At 43.9% G+C, this 14,857-nt stretch overlaps 1 protein-coding gene across 11 annotated transcripts in view; it reads left to right on the top strand.

Moving 5' to 3' along the window:
- Fhod3 (formin homology 2 domain containing 3) overlaps window positions 1-14,857 on the top strand; it is a 489,096-nt gene that overhangs the window by 45,289 nt on the left and 428,950 nt on the right. For all 11 annotated transcript variants that reach the window (XM_074069983.1, XM_020174902.2, XM_074069991.1 and 8 more), the window contains exon 2: window positions 6,735-6,841. In XM_074069983.1, the coding sequence (XP_073926084.1) occupies window positions 6,735-6,841 (107 nt within the window). The remainder of the gene's footprint in view (window positions 1-6,734; window positions 6,842-14,857) is intronic.

The following is a 14,857-nucleotide window of genomic DNA, read 5'->3' as shown; positions in this document are numbered from 1 at the left end:
TCACGTAAATCAGTCTTTAGGTCTTTCTCTTAAGAAAATTAACCAGTGTTACTTGTATTTTTCTAAACTTAGTTACCTCCTGTATTTTTCTAAACTTAGTTACCTCTTATAAGAACTAATTTCTTTTATTATGAAATGCATTATAATGTCATCCCTTGAGATCCATGGGAAATTGGTTCCAGGACTTCTGTGGATAACATAATCTGTGAATGTTCAAATCTCTTAAATAAAATGGCATATTCTTTGCATATATCCTAGCCCATCCCCCTATATACCTTATATCACTCCTACATTGCTAATGATACCTAATTACCTAATACAATGCAAATTCTGTGTAAACAGCAAGGAAAAACACCTGATGTGTTTGGTACGGTTGCAATTTTTTTTCTAAATATTTTTAGTCCATGATTGGTTTAATTCGTGTACATGGACACAGAGGGCTGATTGTAGTTGCAAAGGAATATATATGAAGGGTATGTGTAGTTTGAAGGATAATAAAAAGAATACCACATCCTCACTATACACTGTAGGAAATGATGGGCAGAGGACCAAGTCCAGAGCACAAGCCCTCCACTTACCCTTTGCAGTGCATGTTAAAGGGGGCGGTAACAGCCCAGAGTAACCCAAATGACTGGACCAGGGCTTTGTGTTGGTTTTATTAAGAATTGTGAAAGGGTCATGTGGCACTATTGGTTGGAAAGCTGTTTTTCCTAAGTTCTTCTGCTTGTCATCCAAATATAGTTTCTTGTTTCTACTGCCTTTAGAAGAAATCACAAAATTTCAGGATGCCACAAACTTCATGGCCACTTAGCAACAGAATACCAGGGGGGACATAGGTGTAGCTGTCCTAAAAGGGACCAACTGGAACTCACTGACTGCTTTTGTGCCACTCATATGACTGTGATGAGCCTGAGGTGACACACTCAGGGGTTCCACAGTAAACTCAGTCAGGGATGAGCTGATTTGTAGGCATGTAACCAGAGCAGTTAGAAGGGCCCTGGGTTTGTAGTTTCTACAAATTCTTCATGATTCAATATTTTCATTCCTTTTGGTGAGTAGGGCTAGTTGGTACAGTGTATATGTTCTGGGGTCTTGGAGCTTCAACTCATGGCTGGTTTCACTTCCTGCTACCTTCTCAACCCCATGGGAGCCCTGGGATCACTGCTCCCTCACTCTCTGGTGTTCTGGGTCCTTCTTGGCCTCCTTCTTCTTGCTGTTACCCAGTGTCTGCTGTCATCCTCTACTCCCAGGGCTAAGGGAAGGTTGGGGTTAGGTGTGTATGCTTTTTGGCATCTCAGGGCTAGGGGTGTGGTGACCATCACTGCTTTGAGCTGGCCATGTCGTGATGCATTCTGTGGGCAACTTGTGTGGCCAACCTGTCACCCCACCACTAATCTAGATACTGAGCACTGTAAGGGTGAAAATTGTCCTCTCTGCTGTGGGTTGTGATGGCAGGTCGCGGGAAGAGGAGATTGACTTTAGCAATGATAAACTTGCTCCCAAGACTGTGGATTTACACCAGCTTGCCGAATTTCTTCTGGGCTCTCTCCAGTGCAGGTAGATCATCTGCAGGTTGGCCCCACTCAATGGCAGAGTTCCAAGAGCAGCAAGAGAGGACAGACCCTCGGGTAATACCCTGCAGGTGTCTGCTGCTTTACATTTGCTACCACTCCTGCCTGGGCAGGACACAGACCAGCCCAGATCCAGGAGTGAAGGCAGCACCTGCCTATTGAGGAAAGGAGCTGCAAAATCATCTTGGGAGGAGGTAGATGCAGGAACAGGGGAGTGAATCAAAGGACACAAGTAAGTGACATTCATTTGAGCTTTTTCTTGACTTATTTTTTCTTTTTAATGTCAGTTGATTTTTTTCCCACTTCTGAACTACTACCAAAATTAGTTTAAAGGGTAGCCTCAGTGTGTATTTATAGAATGGTTCTGCGCAAATCTATTTCAGGGTTACGCAGAAATTTTATTGCCTAGTCCAGGAGTGCTGTAGACCTGCCAGAATCTGGATAATTATTAAACCATCCCAGTAACATACCACTTCACTGGCTTAAGGAAGGGAAAGACATGACATCAGCTTTGTTTTAGATGTTTGAGTTTTTTTCTGGGATGGTGAGCCTGACCTTTCTTTTTGACTGCAAAGTCTCTGTAGGAGCAGACAAAAGAACCCCAGAGTGATCTTGTGCTGCCTCTTTACGAATTGCAGGGCTCTTTCTCTGTCTCCAGAGCATGAGGGCCCATTTAAATGTTGTGTTTGACCCTGTGGGGAGAGGCACAGCTTTAGGGTATCAGAAAGGACCCTCTGAAGGATTTGAGACTGACTCCTTCTTGAGTTCTCCCTCCCCTCCTCCCCACCAGATTCCTGGCCACAGTTTGACCGCCTGTAACCTGATCTGGAGTCTCCCTGCTGTGGTACCGTCACTGCCCCTAAATCCTCTAATCGCCATCCTTCTATAATACCCCTGTAATGCCATCTTCCCACATGGCTTCCCATTTTGTCTTATGTCCTGAAGTGCCTGACAACATCCTGGCCACCAAACCAGTGCAAGGGACATGCTGCCAGGGGATCAGGGTTGACATGAAAATTGTTGGAGTCAGGAAATTCCAGGGCCCTTAAGTCATCCGGGAAGACATTGGACATGTGCGGCCAAGGGAGGGGATCAGGTTGCCTTGCTGTAAGCAGGAATTGAGGTCAGGGACTGGGCTGGCAGGGAGGGGTCTGAGTTCTTCGCTGTGTGGGAAACTTTGGATATTTCTGTTTAAATCTTTATAATAAATCAGATTGTAATTAACCTTGCCTTACTTCCTATTCACATTGACATTTATTTTGGAAGTTTATAACTGCTACTTAATTATTATGGACAAGGTTGAAGAAATCATTTAGGATACTATCAATTTGGTTATGAAAATGATACCTGGAGCTGACTCTCCCCACCTACACATATTTGGGGGGATTTTATGGTTTCATTGTGTCAGTCCAGTCAAGAAGCCCATTTTTCTTGCTCCTTGGCTCATGTGATGACTTAAATATTAATCTCACGTGTCTCAGGTGCAATGACGGGGAGCGTGCAGTTAGAATCCCCCTTTTGCCACACATCCCCTTTTCCTAAGGGCAGCAGATACCCATTTGCTGTTCTTCCCATGACCCTTCTGTGAGGACCCCCACACATGCTTCCCGAGGGACTAAGATACACATATTCATCCTTTTTCAGTTTAGGGCCTCACTAGCACATACGCCATTGTGGGAGGGGTTTGCCCACCCATCATTTAGGGGATCACTGTGGTGACATTCGTCTTAGAAAGTAATAGTAGACTTTTTCCAGGAAGGGGACTTGGGCAGTTTTATGGAGGATGCTTATGACTCTGCTAGTGACAGTAGCAGGAATGTAACTGAGGAAGAATATCTGCATTTGACAGGTTATTTAAATGGCCCCTTGTTCTATTCTGTGTTCTGTGCACATGTCCTGCTTACTCAATGAGACCATCTCATTGAGGAAAGGAGGCATTTATGTGCTACTTGGTGCTTTGCCTGTTTCTGACATATAATTTTGTGAGGATGGAGCTGTGGAAATGGTGGTAGCTGATGACCCCTGGAATTTGAGAAGAGGAATGGTGAGAATGAGCAGTTAGGGTAAGAGCTGAAGATCTTGTTGTTGGAGGCTGGAAAGATTGTGGGGTTTCCTGTTGTGATTTGGGTCTGGCCCAGAGCACGTTGGGGCAGATGCCCAGCGGGAATATGCCAGAAGACAGCATATTCATGTTGGGCTGCTGGGAATAAAAGAAGAAGGTGTGTGATGGAGGTAATGTGCACAAAAGGCTGTGGTGCCAATAAGGATGGGACCCCATCCATGATCATCAGCATCCCCCTGCCTCTACCCGCTCTGAGGGGAAGGTACAGGCTTAGGTGTTGATGGCAGGGGCCCTAAGCTGAGGTTTCTGTGAGGACCCTGCACGTGCTTCCCGAGGGACTAAGACGTACACGTTCATCTGGCTCTCTTCGCTCTGTCTCCATTATAGGCACTTTAACCAAGTGATCAGGGAGAACCAGGAGCTACATGTGCTGTCTCTGGCCAAGTGGGCTCCTAAGCACCAACTGTGAAATCCTCAGGAATTTTGTGAGTCAGTTGTCAAACATAGCATTGTTGAAATTAAATTATAGCAACTTGCAATTAAATTTATATTAAAAACCAAGGTAATGCATATTCAAAACACATCAGTTCCTAATCATCTCATTGCTTCCTCTGCCTGTGAGATTGGAAACATTGCTTGTGTTGGGATGGGAGAAACAATACGTCTTAGTGAGCCATTGTGAGTCAGTGACTTCTCCATGGAGGGAGCATTTACATACACCCATGGGCAGGTTCTGCCTCCCATTGCGCCAGAGCAATACTTGCTCTCACTGCTTGTTCTCTCCCTAGGCTAAGTGTGCACTACAGCCTTAGAGTGACTCAAACTCCTTTGAGGAGAAGCAGAGACTCTTGAACTAAAACCTTCTTTCTCTGGCTGACGTTTCCTGGGGCTGAGAAAAAAGAGATCATTACAGGTTAAAGGGCTTTCATCATACCATCTTCTAGTCTGCTGATTACCTGTGGATTAAACATACACAAAAGTGTTGATACTACCAACAAAACTCTCCAAGCAAGCTTTGTTAGTTAACACCAGCAGTAGAAGTTAAAAACAAGAATGAGCTGCCAATGATTACAACTCTTCTCATGGTCCAGTGTGCATGTTACTAGGTCCAGTTTCCAATGGAATTTTCCACCTAGGGATGATAAAGTCTGATTTCAGTGCACAGGAGACTCTTGGCAGGAAACTCTTCCTGTTTGTACTTCTGTAGACAAGGGGAGGCATCTCCCCTGTGCCTTTCCCCAAGCTCCTGGATTCACTTCTGACATCACAATAAAGTAAGTTTGGTCCATTTGATTCTGGCATTTACATTATGTTGCCTTCTCGGGTCAAATAACTCATCTATGAAGTACCACTCAAGAAGGCTGAACGTCACCAGCTTACCTTTCGTTTGTTATTAGAGAAAGAAGACAAAATAGGGTTAACTCTTCAAATGATTTAACCCTTCAAATGATTTAGTGTTTCCCCCAAATAATAAAAGACAAATTCCTTTCATTCTGCTCTTCAGAATCAAGGAAGCATGGGGGTCTCTAACAAGAATAATGGCCTGCATAGTTATCAACTCTGAATGAGGTTACAGTCTAGATTTCTGTTGTCGAAGACACTAAGCAAAGCTTTCTCATCATTGAAGTGGATTATCAAGCATTTATTTAGATATTTTAAAGTAGCCGCATATTTGTCTTCACTTTTCCCCAATCTCCTGTCATTTTGGTATGAGAGTGTGAACTCCCCAACTAGGAATGAAACATGAAGTTATGCATTTGTATTTCCTCATAGTGTTGATCACAATCTTTTTAGGCAAGAGTATTTTCCTGAATTTTTAATTGTAATCATTCTAAATGTGGCAGCAAACTCAGAATCTTAATGAGTTCCCTTAGTAAAGCTCCTTTCTTGATCTTATCACAGTCTAGGACTGGTCAGAGGAGGGTTGGAAGCAAATCACTCTCTTCCATGCAGTGATTCAGGAACCCAAACTCCTTTAGCTGGGAAGAGCTGGGGCTCTGCTGTTTTGGAAGGGTTGGTGTCTTCCTCTTGCTCCTCTGCATCTGGCTGCAGGCAGGAGAAAAAAGATGGACAGTTGGGTGGGATTGTATAGCCAAGCCTTTTGGGGGCTTTCTTCACTTCACCCATGTTCTGTTGGGTGATACTAGGTTATGTGGTCAAGCCCAGCTATAAGTCTGGCCTGTGTGCCTAGGAGGCAAAGGGCCTGGCCTTGGCCACACCAGAACACTCAGATGATACAAGCTGCCTTTTGCAAGCATAGTATGTTTTCAAGTTCCTTGTGGGTCTTGGTCTGTAGAGGGCACAGAGTGTAGTGGCTGAGAGTATGGCCTTGAATCAAACTGCTGCTATCAAATTCCAGCTCTACCACTTGCCAGACGGTGATATTGGGCAAGTAACTTAGTTTCTCTCCAGCTTTAGTTTTCTTATCTAAAAAATAGGTTAACAATAGAACATAGAGTTCATGTGAGAATCAAATGACATCTTAACTCTGTATGTTGAGAAGATAATTAACATGTTGGTTAAATAATAATTAAAAAAAAAGACTAGCAACAGAAAGATCTAATTTCCTCTTTGGGGTGTTGTGATTTGGATAGGTTGCCATTCAGACGGATAATGTTTCTTTCAATTCAATTGCAAAAAATGTTTATTGTACAACTATTATTTGTAATGGGCCAAATGTGACCATAGACTCTGAACGAGAGGACTTCTCATTGAGTAAAATACACAGTATGTTTTTCCCACCAAACTTGCCCCTTAAACTCCATGACCCTTAATCCACAGTCACACCAGCATCATGTCTTGGTCCCCACACCCCAAATCCACAGCTTCCTCTAGACTCAGTGCAAAGTGACACTGCCCCTTGTCCAGAGGGCAGCTTCTCCTGCTCCATCCACAAGGACCTGGCAATGCTGGTCCTTGATCAGGTGTCTTCCCTGTCCACTTGTTCCTGTCTGTTTGCACAAATGTATTCCCTCTTGTGAGTCACAGCTCAGAATCACGCTTGTTCTTTAAAATCATGTAAGAGCAACATAAGCTGATTTCTCCATATGAAGCCCCCCTTCCAGGAACAGGCTGGGCTTAATGTGCTCTTTCCCTTGCAGCTGGATGACTGTGCACTGCAGCTCTCCCACAATGGCACCTACCTGGACCTGGAGGCCACGCTGGCAGAACAGCGGGATGAATTGGAAGGCTTCCAGGAGGACGCTGGGTAAGAGCAACCATTGTCCCTGCCGCTAGGCACCATTGACCTCAGAATATCACGTCTTTGACCTTCACTCATAATCAAACAAGAAGGGTGAGGCCAAGCTTTTTCCATTTTGAGGAGCTTTTCTTGACAAAGCTTCTTGGGGTAGCCTGCCTTAAATTTTTTTCTGGCTATAGTTTAATCAAACACATAGTATTTTCCTTCTAAGTAATTTCAAATCTAAATATCAGTTAAATCAACATTTCCAGGTTTTAGTGGATTGACAACCATTTCAAGTATTGTTTTCAGTAATTTACTGGATATTCAATTCTTTTGGCAATGCTCTAGTAGATACTGTGTCATCTTTTAAATTCATTATGGTAGAGAAAATAGTTATCGTGTTAATTAACATCAAGTTATCTAAATCTATTTTGCTTATTATTTCTGATCACTAAGAGCTGGAATAGAACAATACTCATAAAAAATCAGAGATATGTACAGAAGGTGAATCTCTGTCGGAATTTACTCATACAATCAGTCATTCCTGTATTTATTAGAATGAAGTAACCTTCTAGAAGATGGTGTCCCTGTCTCCCTTTCTGCTGTTCATCCATCTTGAACCATAGCTATCTCTGATATAATAACGTACTCCTTAGAGACCTTCTGAGGCTCTCTGGTGTTTCCCACATAATGTTCAGATGTCTTAATCTGGTGTTTAGGGGTCCTTAAATTGTTTGACTCTACCTTGCCCAAGTTAAAAATACCTTCAGGTGACTACTATTTGAGGGTACTTTTTTTTTTTTTTTTTTATGAATAGCTCAAATAATGGGGAAAAGTTGAAACCTGTTAGTGTTAGTTTCATGTAGCTCTCTGCCTCCAGTGTGTCCTGATGGCTTCCTGGGTTTTCTCTGTTTCAGTTTTTCACAATTTATGGTCATTGCTCCTCTAATTATCCCTTATCTCTTGTGCTAAAACTCCACAAAGTCAGAACTGTGTCTATCTGAATGTTCAGCATGTAGCATTTTCTCAGCACTTAATGTGCATTTATGGATATTGGCGGTCAGGTGAATGACACAATCCCAGAATGGATTCACAAAAGACATGAGCACCAAGAAGATCAAGAGCCTTGGTAGAATTGAGCATGGTTCTCTGAGGACACTCCTCTTGTCTCCATAGTGGAATTAGGACACAGATAGTGTGTGGGAAAAGGCCCAGGAGCACTATAGACTGCACACACATGCACACACAAGGGGGACTCTCAAGTCACCAGATTCTACTCATCATCATTAAAAAGTACATTATCAGACTAACAGATTTTGGGGAAATTTTACTGATATATATGTAGCACAAAATGACTTCCCTTTATATGAGATGTCAGAATGCTGATTGGATGATAGTCTAATTGCATGATTTCCTGACTCATTGGCCAAACAGACTTCAGGAATGTTGTGAGTAGATCACTGTCAACTTGAAAAATGTCTTCACTGGGGTTAGGCTTGAGGACTTTGTCCTGTTTGTTTTGTTTCTTTGTTTGTTTGTTTGTTTTTGTATCTTACCAAACCTTGAATGATTTGGAGATGGCAGCTGAAGAAATATAGTACTAATATGTTGGGGAACAATATAAGAATAAAGGGTAAAGAGGTAAATAACACTTGTGGAGCATCTACTATGCAAAGCACTGTACTGGGTACCTTTTTTATAGTATCTTTGTTTAGTAGTTAATTTTTATGAGTGATACAATCTCCATTTTTCATTTGATACAACTGAAGTTCAGGAGTTAAATTAGAAGTACAGAAAGACAGAGCCAGTAGTAGATGGAGAGCCAGGTTTGTAACAGATGTGACTGATTGTCAAGTCCATACCCCTTTGTCTTCCTAGGAGCTTCTGGACACAGGCACTTCAGATTCTCTGCAGTATGTACATTTGCAACTTTGGTAACATGAAGTTGGTTCACGCAAGGCCATCAGTCCTGGCCTAACACACCACCTTCAGTAACAGCAACACACAGGCACAGTACATGGTGACTCCAGGGAAGACATTTTCACCACCATCATCCATCATTGACACTATGTTCCGCTGGTGACACCAATGTCAAGATGCTATGTGTCCCTCCACAGCTGCTCCTAAAGAACCAGGAGATCATGCAGCATGCTTTCCAGGAAAGGTCCTGTTGCTTTCTTTCTCATTCTGAGTCCTCCCCTGGCCATAGTCCATCCAATAGGTGGAGCCTTGTGGCAATCAATCTTTACTGTCAACTTGATTGAGTTCAGAGACACCTAGGAGATTAGTAATACACACTTCTTGGTGTGTCTATGAAGGTGTTTCTAGAGAGGATTGAGTGAGAGCGGAAGTCTTACCTGAATGTGGGGCACACCATCCCACAAGCTGGGGGCCTGGATGGACTAGAAGGGGAAGAAAGAGGAATCCCACAAGTATAGGCACTTTCTCTCTCTGCTTGCCATGATGTCAGCTGCTTTGCTCTGCCACAGCCTCCCCACCATGATATACTGAGACCTCTGAAACCATGAACCAAGAAATCTTTCCATCCCTGAAGTTGTTTTTCTCAGATATTGGTCACACAACAAAAAGTGTAACACAAACCTTAATCCCATTGATTTTCCCTAATAGCAAGAGATGCTGGCTATGTGAGTTATAGCATCATGAGAAGGGGAAGGGGATTAAGGCATGAGAAACTGCAAAAAGAAGGTGGCCCAAGAGATGTTGGGTAGCTTACCCATATCCCCATACCAGAGTAGGTTTCTGTGTCTTTGGCATAATCTTCATTCCTAGTGACCTATCCTTTGGCACATACTCAGGGTGGTGCCTTCTTCTTGTACAGAAGAGTGTGAAGAGCCACCTCTGCTGATCTCCTGATGAGGGGCCTATCTGTCCCTGGCCTAAGTTGCAGGAGACATGCCAGCATGGTATTCTGGCATTTCTAGGTCACCCTGTTACCCCCCAGATGAAGCACCACCACTGAGTACTGGAAGACCACGGCAAGTCCTTGGGTACTGGCTGGCAAGCAGTGTAGGCAGAGCCCTCTCCACAGAGGTAATAGGTGTCTGGGCACATTTTCATTGTCACTTGCACTGAGAGTCCCTCCTAGGTCCTCTTCTAGGTGTGTGACTTTTGGCAAAGTCTGTGTGCTTGAGAATTCATGTCTCCCATGGTTGGGAGTTAAAATATAATTATTTCCTGGTTAAGATTTGCCCTTTTGAGTTATGAACATGGTAAATGGAGTATTATTTCTTCTTTTGATTTCTTTGTATAAATTATAGAAAAAAATCTGCAAATATTGTAACCATCTAATGAAGATATTTGAAAGTTGTAGCATTTTAAATTTTATTTATTTATTTATTTTTGAGATAGGGATTCACTATATAGCTCAGGCTGACCTCAAACTCGTGGTCCTCCCTCCTCAGCCTCCTGAGTGTTGGTATTACAGGCATGTACCGCTACACTCAGCTCAATTGTGGTGTTCTTTTAATTTTTTTCCTGTGGTGTGTTCTGAGTGAGTTTCTTTGCGGGAGGGATTTGTTGTTTCTCTGTTCTTGTCCATTACCCTGCTCTTTCATGCCAAGACTAAAAATTAACTCACTTGTTTAGAATTATCACTCAGGCTATAGCTAACCAGGGAAGAGGAGAAAGACCTTCAACAGTGGAAGGACAAAACAATTATTATGTGAACAAAACAGAACAAGGTCTTTGCATTGCCTTCCAAGGCCAGGGAAATTAGCAAGCCTAGCATGGTACAGCGGGAACAGACGCCTCCAAACCCCTAGATTATTCCTGACCCAGCCATTACGTTATCTTGGGCAAGCCACTTTTCTTCTGATGGGAGTTCTCAAAATGAGGACATTTATAACATTTATTTATAAGATAATGGTGATATTACCCAATCCTCTTTCCCTCCTGTGTGAGCAAAGGTTCCCATGGGGACTCTGGTCCCTCAGGAGAGCAGCACTGCATAGTGTTAAGGGACACAGACTTTGTGGTTAGGCTCAGGCTGTGTGACCATGGGACTATCACTTCACCTCTCTGAACCTTAGTTTCCTTATAAATGGGGATAGTATAGTCACAATGCTTAGGTTATTTTGAGATAAAATGTGATGGCATCGAAAACATTCAGCTAGCTCCCAGTATTTAACAGACATACTTAAAACTTGTAGCTGTTGCTACTGAATTTCAGTCAGAATTTGGGGTCAGGACCCACTGGAATGGGAATTCCTGGGTTTTAGACCTGGAGGGTTCTGTGCAGGCTAAGCACTCTGAGATCAGATTTTTAGTGGAAAAAAACCAAGGCAGACAAGCCCTTGCCCCTTTGCCCGTCTGCACCCTCAGTGCCTCTGAAAGGAAACTGGTGCTGGCGGAGGCCACAGGGAACTGTCTAGACTCAGCAGCCTGGTTGGTGGGGAGCCAGTAGCTTTGGGGATGCCAGAGAGGCAGCAGTGGGGCTTGAACCAGGAGCGGGCCTGAGAAGCTCAGTGTTTGGGGGGCAGTGGGAGGACAGCATGCTTGCTGGATGTGGTGCATGCACTCACAGGAGCTCCTAACTCTGGGTGACTTGGAGCACTCACCTTTTCCTCTGCAGGTACCCTGCAAGCCTGCAGCCAGGGTTGGCTCAGAAGACAGTGGCTTCTTCTTGGGTGTACAATGCTTTCACTTTCTCTCATCTGCTGAGGGGTCTGGTGATCCTTTCACCTGTGTCCCTGCATGTTTGTACAGGGTGGGGAACTGGCTGATGGCAGTGTGTCTGGAAGGCATGAGAGGACTGAGAGAAAAGCAGTTTGCAGGGGGTGGCTTCTTCCAGCTTTGTGGGACCTGTTTAGAGGAACACAGGAGTCTGAGGTCCCCTTTGGTTTGGCTCTTAGACACCTACTTGTCAAACCTACCGTATGGGGAGGTCCACAAACCTACAGCTTGTGGGTGAGTGGGTGGGAAGGCATTTCAGTCTTAATGCCTTTTCTTAATGAGGTCTTTGCTTTTCAAAATGCCATTTGAAGAAATTAGAGTCTAATATAAAAGTTAGTCTCTTCCAATCACATACTTGTCTGGGTTTCCTTGGCCTCTCTGGCTGAGAGAGTAGGGCTGAAATACACTTTGAAACTCAGTCTAAAAACCTGGTGAATCTGAAAACCCAGTCAAAGCAAGCAGCTCACAGAAACCCAAGTTAAAAGAGAGATTCTGGTGAGATGCGGAAGGAAGCATGAAGTTTCCCTTCTTTAGCCAGTTAGCTTCTGCTGAGGGTGTGGGCATTATTGATAGAGGTGTGGATGGCAAATCAGTGACAGGTGAGAAGGGTTTCTTGCCTTCCAGAGCTATGCATGACTCCAAGTGCAGAACATTGACACCAGTACAAGTCGTGGTAGGGAAGTTGGCCTTTCAAACAGCAGGAACCCATGGGGGAAGTTTAGTGTAGTACTTAGTGAGGGGGGGGAAGTCCCAGAACCCCTGCACACCAGCTCTGGGCCAGCACCAGGCCAGCTGTCTTATAGTATTCTGGAAGATGCCTGCTTAGCCATGCTGATCTCTAGGTTCTGATTTCAAGCCTTCAAGAGGTGTGGAGAGGGGCCTGGGACTCTTGCTCTTTAAAAAGCTGTTCCAGAAAAAATTTGGAGGCTACTTAAAAAGTTAAACATTGATCTACCATTTGATCCAGCAATACCACTCTTGGGGATATACCCAAAAGACTGTGACACAGGTTACTCCAGAGGCACCTGCACACCCATGTTTATTGCGGCACTATTCACAATAGCCAAGTTATGGAAACAGCCAAGATGCCCCACCACTGACGAATGGATCAAGAAAATGTGGTATCTATACACAATGGAATTTTATGCAGCCACGAGGAAGAACGAAATGTTGTCATTCTCTGGTAAATGGATAGAATTGGAGAACATCATTCTGAGTGAGGTCAGCCTGGCCCAAAAGACCAGAAATCGTATGTTCTCCCTCATATGTGGACATTAGATCAAGGGCAAACACAACAATGGGATTGGACTATGAGCACATGATAAAAGCGAGAGCACACAAGGGAGGGGTGAGGATAGGTAAGACACCTAAAAAACTAGCTAGCATTTGTTGTCCTTAACGCAGAGAAACTAAAGCAGATACCTTAAAGCAACTGAGGCCAATAGGAAAAGGGGACCAGGAACTAGAGAAAAGGTTAGATCAAAAAGAATTAACCTAGAAGGTAACACCCACACACAGGAAATCAATGTGAGTCAACTCCCTGTATAGCTAATCCTTATCTCAACCAGCAAAAACCCTTGTTCCTTCCTGTTATTGCTTATACTCTCTCTACAACAAAATTAGAAATAAGGGCAAAATAGTTTCTGCTGGGTATTGAGGGGGGGAAGAGGGAGGGGGCGGAGTGGGTGGTAAGGGAGGTGGTGGGGGCAGGGGGGAGAAATGACCCAAGCCTTGTATGCACATAGGAATAATAAAACAATAAAAAAAAAATCTTTGGTTAAAAAAAAAAAAAAAAAGCTGTTCCAGGTGGTTGGGTGGGCGTAGGTTGTCAGTCTTGAGGAATATTGTGAACACCTGGAGAACTTTAACAACCCACCTTCCATGCTCAGCCTCAGGACCATGAAATCAGAGCTTGGGTGAGGGTTCCTGGCAGCAGTGATTTTTAAAGCCCCATCAGCTGACTCCACTGTCCAGTTGGTGTTGAGGACCACTGTGTGAGGGTGACAGTGTTTCTGAGCAGGCTGCATAGCCAGAAAGAAGGAAGAAACCCACTCCAGTGCTCTCTGGATGCCAGCTTGTGTGACAGGATGGTGTCAGGTAGGAGTGGGGGACTGAGCTGGCCTGTGGGTTGTGGATTGGAGTCAGGCAGAGAAGTGACCTGCAAAGAGGGAGCACTCTCAGAAAACCTCAGGAATGGGGCCTGATTAGAGGTAAGTAAGAAGGAGGTAGGGGAGTGGGAAGAGGTTTGAGCAGGTGTCAGTCAGATGTGGCTCACAGAGTGACACAACATAGGAAGGAGGAGGAGGTACTTACACATGTTAATCTGAGGTGACGTAAAGCCACAATCAAGGCCTGAGATGTCCATGGAAAATGACCTGGGACCCAGGTGAGAAGCATGAAGGACCAGAGGGGCTGGGAGCGATCTCTTGGAGGAAGGAGCTGCGGAACTCACAGGTCTTATCCCTGAGGGCCAACCAGAGTGGAGAGAGGCCCAGGACCTGGCTGTAGGAGTCAAAGAGTTAGCAGATACTTAGGTGCAGCATCTAGGTGACCCTGTAAAACCATAAGTGAGTATCACAGTGCAGCGAGGGGCTGGATTTAGTTGCATGTAACAACCCGGGTAACAGTGCTTTAAAAGTTTTATAAGCATGTTCATAATCATGAAAAGTGGATATTAAGAAAATGAAAAGAGAAGTCACAGTTGGGGGAAAATCTTCATAAAACACATGTCAGATAAATGACTTGTATCCAAACTATAAAAAGAACTCTTAAAACTCACTAGTAAATAGCTGCACATGGTGGTGCGTGTCTGTAATCCCAGCACTTGGGTGACTGAGGCCGGAGGATCTCAAGTTCAAGGGCAGCCTGGAGTACATAATGAGACACTGTCTCAAACAAAACAAAACCAAAACACAAACAAACAAAACCCAAAAGAAAACCCAAACAAGAACAACAAAAAACTCAGTAAGAAAACAAACAACTCAGTTACAAAATTAGCAAAGTTCTGACTAGAAACTCATCAAACAAGATATTCAGATGGTAAATAAACCTATGGAGAGATGTCCAGCATTATTAGGCAATTGTAAATTCAACAAGAAGTTGCTACTACACGCCTAGTAGATGGCTAACCCCCAAACGCTGACACCACCAAATAAATGCTGCTGTGGATGTGGAATCATGCAACATTTATTTATTATTGGTGGGAATGCAAAATGGTATGGTTATGTTGGAAGACAGTCTGAGAGTGTCTTACAAAGCTAACCCTAGCCTTACCATATGATTCAGCGATCATGTTCTGAGGTATTTATCCAAATGAGCTGAAAACTTACATCCCCTCAAAAAATCTGT

This window comes from Castor canadensis, chromosome 4 (genome assembly GCF_047511655.1).
Source record: "Castor canadensis chromosome 4, mCasCan1.hap1v2, whole genome shotgun sequence".
Classification (NCBI taxonomy): Eukaryota; Metazoa; Chordata; class Mammalia; order Rodentia; family Castoridae; genus Castor; species Castor canadensis.
The sequence above is the reverse complement of the archived record's forward strand: the minus strand, read 5'-3'. Positions and strand labels throughout refer to the sequence as shown.